Source organism: Manis pentadactyla (genome assembly GCF_030020395.1).
Source record: "Manis pentadactyla isolate mManPen7 chromosome 15 unlocalized genomic scaffold, mManPen7.hap1 SUPER_15_unloc_1, whole genome shotgun sequence".
Classification (NCBI taxonomy): domain Eukaryota; kingdom Metazoa; phylum Chordata; class Mammalia; order Pholidota; family Manidae; genus Manis; species Manis pentadactyla.
The window spans coordinates 5,416,387-5,433,076 of NW_026644588.1; the positions used below are offsets into that span (position 1 = coordinate 5,416,387).

The 16,690-nt window shown below is 45.2% G+C and overlaps 2 protein-coding genes and 1 long non-coding RNA gene across 3 annotated transcripts in view; 1 reads left to right on the forward strand and 2 right to left on the reverse strand.

Moving 5' to 3' along the window:
- LOC130682275 (zinc finger protein 709-like) overlaps window positions 1-9,806 on the reverse strand; it is a 100,585-nt gene extending 90,779 nt beyond the window's left edge. Inside the window, exon 1 of the mRNA XM_057496591.1 lies at window positions 9,679-9,806. The gene's annotated coding sequence lies outside the window, so the exon portion shown is untranslated. The remainder of the gene's footprint in view (window positions 1-9,678) is intronic.
- LOC130682281 (uncharacterized) lies at window positions 664-6,518 on the forward strand. The gene is made up of 3 exons (XR_008995515.1): window positions 664-1,272; window positions 3,031-3,115; window positions 6,381-6,518. It is a non-coding gene; the product is annotated as an uncharacterized LOC130682281 (long non-coding RNA).
- LOC130682274 (zinc finger protein 709-like) lies at window positions 6,606-9,684 on the reverse strand. The gene has a single exon (XM_057496590.1). It carries the CDS (start codon window positions 9,450-9,452, stop codon window positions 8,736-8,738), a length of 717 nt encoding a protein of 238 aa, XP_057352573.1. The 5' UTR covers window positions 9,453-9,684; the 3' UTR covers window positions 6,606-8,735.
- Window positions 9,807-16,690: the final 6,884 nt, after the last annotated feature.

Genomic DNA, 16,690 nt, shown 5'->3' on the forward strand with positions numbered 1-16,690 from the left:
TGGGCGTATCTTCAGTGACATCACTTCTTCAAGGGTCCATTTCCTGGGCCCCTCCCTGAATTCAGACTCGCCCACATGCCCCTCTGGGCTGCTGACTGCCCACCCTCCTGGCCCTTGCCGTGCATGAGTACACAGATCTCCACCAGAGCCCTCCCCTCGCTCTTTGGCAATGACACCAGGGTCCCAGCTCTGAGGAGACAAGAGCTGAGCTCAGGCCGCTTTTTGTCACCAGTTCCCTGTCACGCTGAAGCCACAGCAGCTGCCCAATGTCCCAACCTGCACAGGGAGGGTCATGCCAGACATTCCTCCCTAGGGACATCCCCAGGGATACATGGATGACCCCTCCAGCTCCTGGGGGCTGGTGTCACGTGTGTGCGACGCACAGACTCAGAGATGGAAGAATGCCAACCAGGCTTGGCATGGAGTGTGGAACACCACACAAGTCAGGCCGGGGTCTGTGCCTTGTGATCTTGGGCAAGTCGGTCTCACGCTAGGCTGTTTTCAGGTGTGCACCTTGAAGGGGCAGCAATGAGAGGAGATACAGGTGTTGCCATCTACTGGCATCCACCTTGCAAAGGTCCGGGTTGCTCTCAAACTATGTGCTTTTCAGACCAAACAGTAAATGGGTCAGAGTAGCACACTGGAAATGAGGTCTATGCTGCCTCTGAAATCCGAGGTGGTCCACCGGGCTGCTGTGCCCTTTGTGTGTGGGGGGTGGAGGAGGGGTCCAGGTACAGCACCTTATTCATCACCTTAGGAGAGCTTGGCATGTCCACACGATAGACTTCTAGAAACTTCTCTAAGATGAAAGGTCCCTGAATTTTTGTTGGATTTATTTCCCACCTTCTGACACGTGACTGTGCTATCAACATGCCTAGATGAGCTGTACTTCCTGATCACTGGGTCCAGTCAGCCTAGTACCATCACTGGGATGGGCCAGTGTGACATCTTCTGGAAGGAAAAGGAGATGAAGGTTCCTTCTGACTAAATGACAGCCTAAGTCTGGAGGTCTGATATGCCTCTGAGATAGTTTTCTCTCCTTGCCGGCTGAAAGCTAACTGCCCTGCTGGTCTTTACTCATAGGAGGAGAACAGAGAGCATTTTCCTGACCAATACTTACACACTGGGTGCTTGGGGATCAAGTGATGAAGCCCCACGTGCAGCAGTAGCTGCAATTTGAGACACTCCGATCACGGTGATAATCATGCACAGTCATCTCCAAGATCCATCCATCCGTTTTCTGAGTAGGCCCCGTGAGTGACTTCAATAAGGGTATGTGGAAATCACCACCCCGACATCTTTCAAGTCCGTGGTGGTAACTCCAGTCTGTATCCTCTCCTGGAAGGCATTACTGCTTTCAATATATACTTCGGAGGGAGTTCTAGAGGCTTGTACTTGCCCTGCCACACAGCACGAACTCCTGGCCGGCACAGTCCCCCGTGGCTAGCAAGGAGGAAGCCGGGAGCTCTGCGTCCCTGAACAGCTCGACCCTGTGGCCTCTGACACTGAAGGAGCGGCACTGCGGGCACTTGGTCGGGGTGGGGGGTGCTGCTCCTGATACCAAGACCCGGTCCTCGTCCCTGAGGTCAAATCACAAAACACAACGACCAGGTTTTGAGGAAAGGAAAGAATAGTTTATTGACTTGCTAGCAAACGAGGGAGTGGCAGGCTCCTGCCTTAGAGAAGCACCGTCCTCCCGACACACAAGCGGTCAGGGCTTTTCGAGGGGAAACCGTGGGAGAGGGGCTGGGGTGCAGACACATGAAGTAGGCAGCTTGCAAGGGCCCAAGCAGACATTCCTGCACTGATTCACTAGCTTTCTGTTTTTCTTTTCTGCTCCTCCTCAGTCCCCGGGCACTGGATGCTTGGGGTTGAACAAAATCAGCTTTCCGCTTTAACTCTGACCCTCAGACGCAGAAAATCTAGAGAAGAAGAAGAAACTGCCGCCCCGCCCCACCCCCGCCCATTAGTGGACAAAGTTTCTGGGGCTGTTTGAGTTCACTTTCCAGTAAATGTTAGTGTTCAGTTTTGAGCAAAGATTTGATTCCCCTTTTGTTCTATTACAAATTTATCTCTTACTGTTACATTCCCTTAAGAGCAGCCCCAAAACAGATCATGAAATGCCTTGAGGGAGAGTTTCTGACTTTATTCCCCCGAAGATAGCCACAAGTTGAAAAACACAGCTCTAAGCGTTTATTGGAATATCAGTGCTGGCTGACAAGACAGGAACTGCCATCTGCGGTTCAGATTTCCAGTGGACGTGGCCCATGTGTTCAAATTCTGCAAATGTTGCTGTTAGAATCAGCAAGGGAGTGTCTCCTTGCAACTGCCTGGAGCCGGCAGCCTTGCATTTAATACTCGCATGCAGAATTTTCTCAAGAGCCCCTCCCCCACTTGTAGCACATGGACAAGTTGGGGAAATGAGAAGAGGGGACCCACAGAGGCCTTTATGTCCAGACCTACTGCCCCACTCCTTAGCTCGATGACATACACACCTCATTGTATCTGTTTTAATATATGTATTCAATAGTATATATTACACAGTATAATAATACCTCATGTTATTTATCCTTGAACCTCTCATGTATGAAGGGTTCCCATGCATACAAAATTAAATTTGATATTCTGCTTATCTGTCTAATGTCAGTTTAATTATTGCACCAGTGAGAAGAACCTTGACCTTTTCTTCCCCAACAGCCTATGCACTCAGCATGACTTTGTCAAGGTACAACCATGTTGTGACTAATATCAATTCTTCATTCTTTGAAAAAAAGGAGCAGGCCCAAGATGGGGTAACTCAGGCTAAGCCCCATATCTGGGCTTAATAATAAGCCGATATTTAATAATAAAGAAAGACTTAATACCTAACCTATTGTAGTTTTGGCCTATCTCAAGACTATGATCTTGATCAGTCAATTTGGAATTGCTAGTCATCACTAGTGAGATAATTTGCCCCGTAGACTCCCACAGAAAGGTGTCTTAAGCCTAAAAGTATCTTTTCTTTCCTAAAAAGCCTTTCCTTCCCTACAGCCCTTCAGAACATGGGATAACGCCTGTTTTTAGTGAATGGCTGAATAAAACCAATTAATCGTCAAATTCACTCAGCTGAATTTTGGTATGTAACAATTTTTATGACCCAATAATATTCCTCTGTACGGATATATCACACTTTCTTGACCTATTCATGCCTTAACAGACATTTCGGTTGTTTCCAGCTTTTGACTATGATAAATAATGTTGCTATAAAATTCATGTACAAGTTTTTTGTCCAAAGATATGCTTTCATTTTTCTTGGGCATATACCTACGAGAGGAAGTAATGGGTCATATGGTATTTCTAGGTTTACTTTTTGAGGAACTGCCAGACTGTTTTCCAAAATGGCTACACCATTTTATATTCACATCAGTGTGAATATAAAGATTTCATATTTCTCCATATATTTCTGCACTTATTATCTCACCTTTTGATTCTCGCCATCCCGGTGGTTATGAAGTAGTATCTCACTGGGGTTTTGGTTTGCGGTTCCTCGTTGACTAATGGGGTCTTTTCTTGAGCCGCTTGCATGTCTTCCTCAAAAAAAAATGTGAATCAGAACCTTTGCTGTTTTTAAATTGAGTTATTTGACTTTTTATAATTAAGTTTTAAGAGGTCTTTTGATACTTTCTATTCAAGTCCCTTATGAGATACATGATTTGCATAATTTTCTTCCATCAGTGGATTGTGTTTTACTTTAATGTTTAAAATTTTTCAGGCTAGGCTGTATTTTCATTAAATACATGAATTTACTCCTAATCGCCTTTCACAGAGGTCACAACGATAATTTTGAAAATTATCAGCAAGAAAAAGCGTATTGTCACACACAGGGCAGCTCTAGACAATTGGTGTACAATGTTGTGCTTACAGGTAATATGGTACACTTGAACATTGTTGTGTAGGTCTCGCGCTGTGTGTTTTACTACAATAACAAAATTAATTGGTGTCAAGAGTTTTTTTTTAATGAAGCTTTCAAATTAAAAAAAAAATCAAAAGGCTTTAAAAAAAAGAATAACTCATAGCCACCTCCTGAGCTGGAATAAGGCCAGTCAGCACTCCGGTATCGTCAGTAGGCAGCTGCAAATGGATCGCCTCAGTTCCATGTATTATGGGCACTGAAAGAACGGTGCCACAACTCCTCGAGCACTCTCAGCCAGCACTCAGTCCTCAGCCACAGGTAGCTGGGGCCCGGGCTTCAGATGCTGAAATCCCGTTCCTCCCAGGGGGTCAGCCCTGAGCGGGAGCTGAGGTGACAGGCTGGCACATGGTCTAGGCTGCAGTAAGTAGTCTGCAGTGGGGTCTTCACCAGGGTTAGCTGGAAGGAGCTATGGAGAGAATACTGTTGATACAAATACCACACACTCTCCTGTTCCTTACAAATCTTCACAGATTTTCTTGAATGAACAAAAGTTCATCATTCACCATTTGCCTTGTTAAAAAACAAAATTCAACTGCGTACATTTTAAAGGTCTTACTGGATTTTTTCAGTGATTCGTGAACTGAGCAGTATCCCATTTAGTAAACAGATAGGCACAGTGAAGAAGTGTGAAAAAGAAGAGGGTTTTAAAGGCAGGCTGTTGGACAAAGATGTTATTAGCCAAGAGTGGATTCAGGCGAGGTCACCCTCCTTGGGGGTCTGTAGGGGTCTAAGCAGATGGCTTACTTGGCCTGTACTGATGAGGAAATTCCAGACTGACTGACTGGTTATGATGACACTCCCTGGAGAAGCTGTAACTACAACTAGGTTAGCTACTTAAAAAAAATCCTTTAAAATACCTTCTTAGTTATCAAAAGAGACAAACAATATATATTCCTGGCAGTACTTAATAACCACCTCGGACATAAGTGTATTTAAAGAGGGTGCAAAGGATATTTTATTTTCTTACGTCTGCCAGGCACTAGAGATTCAGGACGGCTGACTGGTAAGGATTCTCATCGTTAGCCACCCCCTGCCTATTTTTCCAGTATCTTTTTCTTCAGGCTTTGATGTCTAACAGAATTTGGCAAGGTTTTTCATTAATTTTAGTTTCCCCTTGACTGTTTAAAGGAATATATCAGTCTATCAGAATACCTCTCAAAGTTTAATCAACTCTGAGAGGAACTCATATGAGGGACCCCCATCAAGGGTAGATTTTGTATTTAAGTTGATGTTGAAGAATCTGTACAAGGTCTTTAAAGATAATCTCTGGTTCAATATCCCAGCTGATTACAAAAGAGACGTTGATTTTTCTCAGCCAATGATTTAAATGTTTGGACTCTCAGGAGGGTATAATGGGAGTGGCTTAGGTATTATTTTACATATCTATCATGTCTTTAATTTTTTATCGGCCTTTTACAATGAAACTTTATTAACAAAGCTGTTTTGGAATCTTAAAGCCTTTGGGAAGCTTCTACATACCAATTAAGATAAGTATCCCATTCTGTGCATTTTACTTTCGAAACTTTACTTTCAGTTTCAGCACTTCCAAAAGGAATTGATTTTGTCTAATTGAATGTTCCCCATTATGGCCATTGTAAGTGTAGGCTGATTTTTAATAAGATTTTACCATTACTCTGGAACCATAGCTCTTAGATATGAAATAAGGTGTGCAGGAGGCGGTATGCTCGACTCTTTGGAATTTAAGGGTTCCTTTTTTTTTCTTTTAGCTAAGCATTTGGGTCTTTCAGAGCCAAACTAACACCTCAGAGGGATGTGCCGCTGGGTGGGAGATTGTGTGGTGTTTTACAGTGTACCTTGTTGCATGGAAATTTTCCTGAGGTTGGTGGGTGACTCAACGTCAATCTAACCTCTTCCTTGACCAACCTATCCTAACATAGGAGTCTTGGAGTCAGGTGGTGAGCACCCTAACGGCTTTTAAATGCTCGACCCGTGCCCACCAATTTTTGTGGCTTTCAGATTCCAAGAAGCCCACTACCAATAATAGCTTTTACCTCATGTGCACCTCAACATACCAGTAGTAACCAAAAAGGTATTACCGCAAAATGGCCAAGAGAAGGCCCAGTGTGCACCACCACTAATTCCCAGTTTGGAACTGGGGACTTAGGAAAGGACTGAACCAGCAGACCCCAACAAATGGATTGGAACTGAGGACTGCAAAAAAAAAAAAATGAATTTGTGGACTGGACTTACAAGCCAATTAGACTGTGCCCTCAACACAAAGACGAGCTCAGAACTGAAGGAAAGCATGAGAAAGAGAAAGTATTCAAAGGGTTCGTGGGAATCATGCCTCTGTTCCTCGTTTTCCCCAAAGCTGTCAGTTATCCTTTGGATAACTGTTATATCACACTCCTTTATGGTTTATGGTCATTTTTACCGGAATTCATTACACCCCTCTCTTCCACTACAGGTGTGATCCTGGGAGTAACTAACAGAAGGGCCCTGAAAGAAAACGTGATTTCCATTTTTGCTATAAAGAATAAATGAGAAATTAGTTTCATGACAAAACTGTAACTATAAAATAAGAAATAAAGTTTGAAGGAAAAATACTGAATTGTATGCACATGATAATATTGACTCATGGCATATAATAATTAAACAGAGAAAACTGCAAAACCGATCTGAAAATCCATAGTTACAATGGGATATTTTAATATATCCTTTCAGATAAAGAAAAACACAGTATTTGTTGACATTTGATGGCTTCGACAACAGTTAATAAAATACTTCTAGGAAACAACTACAGAAGTGCTCCTTTCACAAAAAAGGAATGTATCTTTTTTTTTCTGGATAATTATTTTTTTATTGAAGGGTAGTTGACACACAGTATTACATTAGTTTCAGGTGTACAACACAGTGATTCAACATTTATATACATGATAATTCTAGGTACCAGCTATGACCATACCAAGTTGTTACAATATTTTGACTATATTCCTTATGCTATACAAGGAATGTATTTTTAATCGCATACAATCAAACATAATTAAAAATATATTGAGGGATTACATTCAGCTGCAAGAGGAAACAGTCTTCGTGAGAGTTAGACGGTGTTTACCCTCACATGGAAGGAGTGAGTCAGAGCCACTGGTTCTGTGTACAATGTAGTAAAGAAACAAACTCATGTTGTACCTTTTGACTGCATCATTGTAGTTGTCATGGTGAATCACAAAAACATATTCACTAGCACTATTAACAACATAAAGTGTTTCCTATACAAATCAGACCGTATACAGATAAAATCTAGAGAAAAGGGGAATCAGAGAACACTCCTAAACACAAAAGTCTCACTTTGATTCCTAGTGAACACAGGAGGCCTTACAGAAAATTACAAATTCTCCTGGATCTTCGATGTGGATCTCGTTATCATTAGTAACCTACACCTCTAAGAAAATAGGTATCGAACAGTTGGTGGTTAGGCAAGGGCAAAGAACCTGGAGAAGAGGCTGCAAGGTGGTCTTCTTAAAGCTTCTATATTTCTTCTCTCTCCCTGTATGGTGGAGCCAGTATCTGACTAATGCTTTCTTCACTTTAACCTTCAAAATCTCATGCAAGTGAGGCTATTGATGAACTCTAACACAGAACCGTAAAGGGGATGTCTTCTGGCAAATCTAGATCCTCACATTACCCACAGAGAAGATATCTCCTACTTTGTCATGTCACAAGGCTCTCAAGTCAAGTCTATTTACCAAATACCAAATACCAAATACTAGTCAGAAAGAAGGACCCAAATATGAAAATAGTAATTCATATTGAACTATTATCATAAACTATAGTACATAAAAATTTATTCCAACTGTTCATTAGCATGGAAAGCAGAAAAGGACTCTTACCCATCATCCTCCCAAAAAGGAACTTTATCAGTAATAAAGATAGAATGTATAATGGACCAGAAATATCCAGAAATTGTCATGAAGGTCATTGGAAAATCCCAACAAATACCACACTATCATCTTTCAGTGGCCCCTCAACACAGAACAAATGAAACATTATTTTAAAAAAATTAAACCTAATTGCATAATAGAAATACTTCTCTTACAGACCCAACAGGCTTCAAAGTGGAAACAAAATATTAACTCCTTTAGTGAATAATTACTAATTATTATTATGTACTATTGTTTAAAGATGACTCGCAGGATGTCCACTTCGGAAAATAATTTACATTCTGCATTCCACTGGTATACCGAGGCTTAATAAACATAATATATTTAAAACTTTAATAAAACCTTTTCAAGTTGATAGTTTCCTGGAATATTTACGTGGTTTCTCATGCTACATACATTTACATTTCTTTTTGGTGTGAGTTTTCACATTCAAGGATGTGGGCCAACTGAAGTCTTTCCTACACTTCATATTCAAGAAATTTTACACAATGAGTCCTTTCAAGCCTTCAGAAGGAACTGGGATGATAGTAGACTTTCCCAGTCTTCACATTTAAATGATATTTCTTGTGTGTGCACTCTCACGTGTCTTCGCATGGTTGCGTGAGCAATGAAGGCTTTACCACAATGTTCACATTCATAGGATTTCTCTCCTGTGTGAATGCTTTCGTGTTTTTGAAGATAACTGGAACATTTGGATATTTTACTACAACTTTTATATTAATAGAATTTCTCTCCAGTGGGATTTCTTTCATGTGTTAGAAAACTCTGGTAACATCTGAAGACTTTTCCACATTCCAACACACTCATGGGGTTTCCCTCCAGTATGAGTTCTTTCATGCATTTCTAAGGAACTGTGACATCTGTAGGCTTTTTCACCTTGCTTACATTGAGTCCTTACATGGGGCTTGCCAACTTTGATAATACCTGAAGGCTTTTCTACATTGTTTACATTCATAGGGTTTCTCTCCAGTGTGAGTCATCTCCTGGTATCGAACAGATTGGGAATATCTAAAAGCTTTCCCACATTCCTTGCATTCATATGGTTTCTCTCCAGTATGACTTCTTTCATGTGTTTGTAGGGAATGGTAATATTTGTAGGCTTTTCCACATAGTTCACATTCATAGGGATTTTCTCCACTGTGACTCCTTCCATGTACTCGAAATGCACTGGGAGAAGTGAATGCTTCCTCACACTGCTTACATTTATAAGGTCCATGTCCAGTGTGACTGATCCCGTGGACTCGAAGGCTTGAGAGAACACTAAACGCTTTCCCACATTCCTCACACTGATAAGGTTTTTCCCCTGTACGAGTTCTTTGATGTTTTCTAAGAGAACTGACACAAATGAAAGCTTTGGTACACAGCTTACATTCATATGGTTTCTCTCCCGTGTGAGTCCTTTCATGTGTTTGTAAGGTTTGAGGATATCGAAAGAGTTTTCCACGCTGTTTACACTGATAGGGTTTCTCTCCAGTGTGAGCTGTTTCATGTGTTTGCAATGAAGCAGAACAACTAAAGCCCTTCCCACATTCCTTACCCCTGTACGGAACATCTCCCGTGTGTGTTATCATCTGTCTTCGAAAGGTCGTGGGCCACATGAAGGCTTTGTCTCATTCCTGACATTCGTGGGGCTTTTCTCCAGTGTGAATCCTTTCATGTGTATGAAAGGATGTGTGAGAATGGCAAGCTCTTCCACATTCCTTCACTTGTACTTTTTCTCTCCGTTGTGAGTGCTCTTACGGTTTTCAAAAAATTTGAAGTAACTGAAGGCTTTACCACATTCCTTACATTTATATGGCTTCTCTCCATATTTCTGATACTTACATGGTTTGTGTCCAGTGTGACATTTCATGTGTCTATTAAGGGACGAGTGACACTTGAAGACTTTTCCACATATGCTGCATTCACATGGTTTGGGTTTAGCAGTTTTGCTGTTCAGATTGAGATTTGAAATAAGGTTAAAGATTTCTCCATATTGACTGCTCTTTTTACTTCTGCACAGTCTCTCTACCTTACGATTTCTGTACAAAATGAGAAGCACATTAATAATGTTTATTAATGAATTCTTAATTATCAGTGAAATATCTGAATTATATTTTTATGATTTGTAGCAGATATGTAGGTTATCTGCCTTTCCTGAATTGTTTCAAATTGAACGTAAGGCATGCTCTCAAGATGACTTCACCCTAATAATATTCATATACAGTGCTTATTAATACAGTCTCCCAAGTATCCTGTTTTGCAAACACTAAACATCTATGTCACATTTAAAGTATTTAACATTTTCAAAAAATAACTAAATTTGAAGCAAGGGTTATTTGAACTGTTTCCTTGTTTTGAAATTTCATAACACCAGGATTCTCACATGATACACTATTGTGTAGTATGAATGTGACTTACGATAGTTTTCTCCCTGCTTGTTGCGTTGATCTTCAATTTTGGGAAGTGCCCATGTTTTCCCTAAAAGGCAGAGGAAAAATGAAAATATTAGAGATCTTAGAAAAATTATTAATTCTAGGTTCATGATGAGCCGTGACCAGCCTTGTTTATTTGCCAACATCTTTCCCTTCCACAATTCTACATCTAGGAACAATACTGATGAGAAAAAGAAACACTTGTCCGATAATTGATGAAGTGAAGAAAACTCATCACCCATACCTACGGAGGCCAGGTTCCTTAAGGTTTCCTGCATCACATCCCTGTAGAGTTTCTTCTGTGAAGGATGCAGTAAAGCGCACTCCTCTTGGGTGAAGTTCACAGCCACATCCTCAATGGCCACTGAGTCCTAACATAACCAAAATATGTGCACCACAGGTCTGTTCAGTTTCCTGGACCCAATTAGAATGTTTGTGTGGGGGGAGGGAGTTTTTCCAAACACAACCTGCAGCAGTTCTCCCAAGCCAGAAGGGTGTCCAAGAATTCAACTCAATCCCAACATTATCTTTCCTGGAGACAGCATCAAATTCCCCAGGTTAAGGGATCAGTCCTGCATGATTGCCCTCCATTCCATCCACCTCCCCCCAACATTCCAAAATCCAGTCACGAGTCCCAGGCTATTACCTGACCTTCTAACCAGCCTGTAGCTTCTGGCTACAGATTAGTTCCAATGACTTTACCCTTAAGTTCAGTTAATTTGCTAGAACAGCTCACAGAACTCAGGAAGACACTTGGCATATGAACGCATGGAAATCACTGACATAATTTTAATGTAATCATGTTGCCTCTTATTTCTCTTTAATGGCAGTGCCCAGGGCCAACTGGAAAATGATAGAAATCCAATACAAATGAAACAAGCACTATAATTTCAGGACCACCATTATCTTGTAAGAAAAACTCTTTCATCTTCCTTATTGTACACTATTAACTGCATTCCATGAGGCAGAGGGTCAAAGCTACATAAGGTTTTAATGAGTAAAAACGTAGTGAAAAACTGGACTTGTTTCTCTTCTATCCCTAACACCAAACACCAGAGTCCAGGAGACCTGCAAGGAGTCCAGCTTTAATAGGGTCCAGCCAGCCATGTTGTCCCTAACGTGTTCCAGATCTTTATACGTAGTCAGCGGCAGCTGGAGGGATGAAAATACTCTCATGGGGAATTCCTTTATATTTGAATAATATTTATCACAGACTCAGTCTTTCCTTTCTCTATGTCATTTGATAGGGCTAGAAAATGTATTGGAACTTGGAGCTCAGACATGAGACAGAAGGCATGTTTTATGTATAGTTCCTGAAGGGGCATGAAGGAAACATCTTCTGAGTTGTGAGGGATGTGACAGACCAAAGAAATGACTCAGATGAGTCCAGCTTGGCAAACAAATGAGTTTTATTAAGTGGTTATTTACAGAACAGTGGATGGCATTCAAGGGCAGCTGCTCTACTAAAGCCACCACTTCCTCACCACCTGTTAGACTAGCTTTTTATCACGGAATGAATGGGTAAGGCGGCTGTTTGGTAGAAAGACAGACATAAGCAGCCAGGGAATGGGAAGATAAGGTTCAAGGAAAAACTGCCCAGTTAGGGGGTCCCACTTGAAGACAACAAAGGCTTTGCAGGGAGATAACATCTGTGACTATCAGGACCAAACCCAACTGGTCCCAACCAGGTCTGAACACAGGTACAATCGAACAAAACTAAGAACTGCCCAAACCACACCTTATCATCATTTCATTAAAATAAAATTGCAAATTTGCTCCCTGCCCCTGCATGGGAAAAGACATGCACACCAAGAGGAATGGGTGTATAACTAGAACTGTCAATCAAATGACCTCATCATGTCAAAGAAGCACCTCCCAGCCAGGACCTGATAAACAGACCCTCCCTTAAAAGTCTGGGACCTTCTTCTACCTTGAATCTGGCCCTCTCCTTCCTTGGAATATATTCAAATGAAACTTTTGCTCTGCTTTGCTACTACTGTGTCTCAGGCATGCCTTTCAATTCTTTGATTCAGCGGGGAGTAGAACTGAGGAGAACAAACTCAATCTTCAACATATTTGGTGTCGCAGAGGGGCCATCAGGAGAGAACTTGGGGGCCAACAAAGGTGAGGCGCAGATCCTCACCCCCCCTCGACTCTGCAGAGGCCTGAATCTTCACCATCTCTGAGCAAAGTCTCCTCCTCCCATATCTGTGTCGCTGCCCAGGCTCAGCTTGAGACAGGGACCCTGGGCTTAGACACAATAGGGTGAGGGCCTCTGGAAAAAGCAAGGCAGGGTAATTACAGTCAGAGCAGTGTGACTACATGCGAGGAAAGCCCCTATCAGAACTCTGTGTTAAGCATTATGCACAGTGAGATCAGTTAATATTCCCTGAGTGAAGGAAAGTAGTCTGTGTTTTTATTGTGCTAATTGTTTGTAATCATGTGTAAGATTTACTTTAGCATGCTAAAAGGCACAGCATATTTTTCCAACTTTACCTATATGCGGTTTTTCCTCCGCCATCCCCGTATCAAGTAATTTGCGGACTGGACAGTTCACTTAGCAAGCTAGCCCAGCCATAAACAGCACAGTAAAGACAGGAAAGATTCTATCTTAAAGCTAAGATTGCATTTCCAAACCCAGGAAGTGAAGAGGTAAGATTTTCAATGCACTGCCGATGGGTTTCAACCCTGGGCAAGTTCACTATGGATTCAATGTGACCAAAGAAATGACAGTAAAACGTTCTGGGGGTGAAAGGGTTATACCCAACTTTATTTCCACAGTGGCAGGTCAATCACTACCACCCCAGCCAGTCAGAGCGAGTCTGCATGCAGCAAGTGGGTCTCTGCCTCTGGGCCTCCATGCCTACACAGCCATCCCACACAGCCATCCTCTGGGGCTCTGACCTCAGCGCTGCCACCACTCCAGCCTCTGCTCTGCTCTCCTGCAGCCTCGCCGTCGCCGCCGTGTCACCGTGTCACCCAGAGCACTGGGTGGAGCTCTTTCTATAGAGTCAATAGCAACATATTGCCCACATGAGTGGTGAGCCAGCCGACTAGGCCCAGGTGAGAATCCTGGCCACAGGAACTTTCATTTTATCCACACTTAACACAGTCTTTAGCGAACATACAGTAACTCAGCCCACCTTGGAGGCAGGGAGGGCAGTCTTAACTGATATGCTCCCCAACCAGGAAGCTGCTCTCCTGGTGGGAATCCATCAGAGCAGGGCATTTCTTGTGTTAAGCTAATTTTGCATAATGACCTGGAGGGCTGATAAGAAACTTCGTGTCTCATCTTGAGACCACTTCACAGGTCCACACCCCTAGCCCTTTGTCACATTCCTGAAAAATCCTTCCAAGGGGGAGCCCCCACCCTTTCGGTGCGCCTCCCTCTCTGAGGTAGCCCACACTCCCCTCTCTCTGAGTGTGCACTTTCTCTCTCTAAATAAAACTTTTACTGTACTTCACTGCTGTGTCTCTGCCCCTCAGTTCTTTGCTGCGGCGGGGACAAGAACCCAGGAGAATACATAATGCCCTCCTAACAGGAGTCCCAGCCCAGGGGAGGGATGGGGGAAGGAGAAGGCTGGGAGGGCAGGGGGAGAGGGGTGCGAGCATGGGATCAGAGAGCTTGGGGAGTGCAGAAGGGAAGCCTGGAGGAGGAACTAGGAGGGAATGGCAGCTGGGGAGGGAAGCCACGGAGCCTCCCTCCTCCAGGAGTGCTGGTGAGGCAGGGACCGTGGGTGCAGAACAGAGCAGGGTGAGGGCCTCCGGAATAAAACCCCTACTGAAACTCCATATTAAACAATTAAGCAAAGTCAGTCACATTAATTCTGTAAAGTAATATAAACATTCTTGTGTGAGCTTAATCAAAACTAAAAATCCAGGAGTAACTTGGCCTGAAATGTTTGAATATCCGCCACATAAGAAAAGACCGCAGCATAGCCCATGTCTTCATTGTGTTAATTAAATGAGGTTATTGTAAAATGTACCGTAGCCTGATAAAAGGCCCGGCTTATTTTCTTTAACTTCACCCAGATGCTGCTTTTCTTCCTCTAGCCCTAATCAAATGATATGCAATGTAGGCGAGTAATAATGGCAAGTAAGCAAAATAATCTGGAAGACTGATAAGAAACTTAGTGTCTCTTCAAAGATAAGCATTAGGGGACCCTTTTGCAGGTCTGCATCCCTGGCCCTTTGTCTCTCACCTGCCTATAAATCCCCTAGACTGTGCATCACCCCGGAGCTATCTTATCCCCTCCGGGCAGGGGCAAGCCAGGAGCTCTGTCCTCTGCTTTATCTCTAAATAAAAGCCTCGCACATGCTCTCCTACCTTGAGTGTTTGCAAAGTTCATTCTCTGAGCCTGTGAACATGAACTCCATCATCAGCTTCTCTGAAGAGCCCGAAGACGGGGAGCCCCCAGAGCCCGTGCCTGGGTGCAGAGTAGCGCACCAGGGGCCAGAGGGCCCTGCCACCTCCCGAGCACACGCCGGGTGGGGAAGGTGGGCTGCAGCCCACAGCCATGTGAGCCTGGTGGCCCAGCACCAGCAGCCCAGGCCGTGTTGTACTTGGGGCCCCTGCACACACTGGGGGAGGACGGACCGCTAACCCAGTGACCACCCACCAGGCCCAGGGCTGCTGCTTTGTTTCTGGGCCCAGAAGCTCTTCTGTGTGAGGTTGAGGCGGGTGGGCCGTGCAGGATGACAGGTCTGACTTGTGCCACAGCCCTGCCAGGGGCCCGCCTGCCCTCCTCCTGCCCAAACCTAACTCCCTTTGTGGCCGGGGAGCCTGAGGTCATCCCTTGGGACCACCGTGTAGGCAGATGGCTCTGAGGGTGCTGTGGGAAGGTCCAGGGGAAGGAGGGAGGTGTGGCGTGGGTGTCCCCATTTTACCTCCTGTCACCTGGTCACCTGAGGCTGTGAGGAGGGCCCACGTCCGCTTCCCCAGTCCCAGTCTGGGGCTCCCCCTGCAGCATAAGGCCTGGAGACCCTCTCCATCCTGGAGCCTCTCTCCATCCTGGAGCTCCCCAAGGGGGTGTTTGTGCTGATCCTGGAGCTCCCCTCCAGGCCAGGCCTCCCCTCCTGGGAGGGTGAGCACATCCTGAGAGTCCTGGGGGAGCGTATGGGGAGAATCAGAGCCAAGTGCCTCCGCTCAGCCTCCCCAGTCTTTTGTCGCAGACATCAGGCCGCTCAGCCAGGACCCAGGAGCGGGACACCAGGGGCCTCACACCAGCCTGGCCTGGGGATGGGCGGCTGAGGGGCACCATGGGGGAAGACTGGGAACCCGGGAGCTTTGGGGGGTGCTCTGAGGTGTGAAGCGTGGCGAAAGTGGGCTCAGACAAAGCCCCCCCAGTGGAAGGCGTGCACCTCTTGGAGGTGCTTTGAGAGACCAAGTTCAAAGTTTTTCGCAAAGGAATTTTCTGGAATGTGTGGAGCAGCTGTGTCTCATTAAATGGGACGGTGCTAGACTGGCGCCCTGCAGCCCTGGGATCTAGTTGGGTACATCTGCAGTGGTGTTCAAGACGTGAAGAGACACCCTGGGGCTTCTAATCAACAAGTTTCGGTGTCTGATCATAATCTATAGGTGACAGGAAAGAAGGTTCAGTTTCTGTTTGAACAGGCCTCCACAGTGTTGCCGAGGTGTGCCCCCCTGGGGCTTGGAGCACCCTGCTCTTCCTGAGCACCTTATGGGGGGAGGACAGAGGATGGAGGACAACCTGGCGGAGGTCAGGGCCACCCTGCATCAGAGAGTTTGAGGGCTGGGGTGGGGTGGGCTGGGGCACACGAAGTCCGCAGGAGGGGCAGAGCTTTGAGAAGAAAGAGCAGTGTGGTGGCAATCCGTTCAGCATTTATTACATTCTGCACAGAGATGACCCCAACCCCCAGGAACCATAAACCTCAGAGACAACACCCAGACCACACTGTGCCTGGGGAGGCTATTTCTCAGGGATGACGGGAGGAAGTTGCACCGGGGGCTCCCCTGTAAGCAAGCCCCGGGACCCTGCGACAGTCGGCCACCCCTGCATCCTCGGATGCCTCCGCTGGGCACCAGGAGGCCGTGGTCCCACGCGGCACTGCGCCGTGTCTATGTCCGTCCCGGGAAAGGCCGGGCCTGGTGAGGACAGCCCCCACCTATTCCTGGAACCCTGTGGCTACGACTCGGTGGCTGACGGCGCCCAGGCAGGAGTTGGTGTCACGGCGGGAGGCCACCTGCACGAAGGGGAACATCCTCCACACGGTGGGGCGGCTCGCCTCTGTCCAACGGGCCACGAGCAGAGGGGACGACACCGCACGAAGGTGGCCAGGTGCGCCGCAGCTACATACGGGTCCTTGAGGATACAGCGGCAGCCGGGGGAGCTGCCCGAGTCTGCCGACGGAGGAGGTGCCAGAGCAGCCGCCCCAGCAGAGGCTCCGGATGAGCAGCGGGA

Coding starts and splice junctions, on each gene's coding strand:
- LOC130682274 (XM_057496590.1), bottom strand. CDS start 9,452: ATGTGGCCCACGACCTTTCGAAGACAGATGATAACACACACGGGAGAT.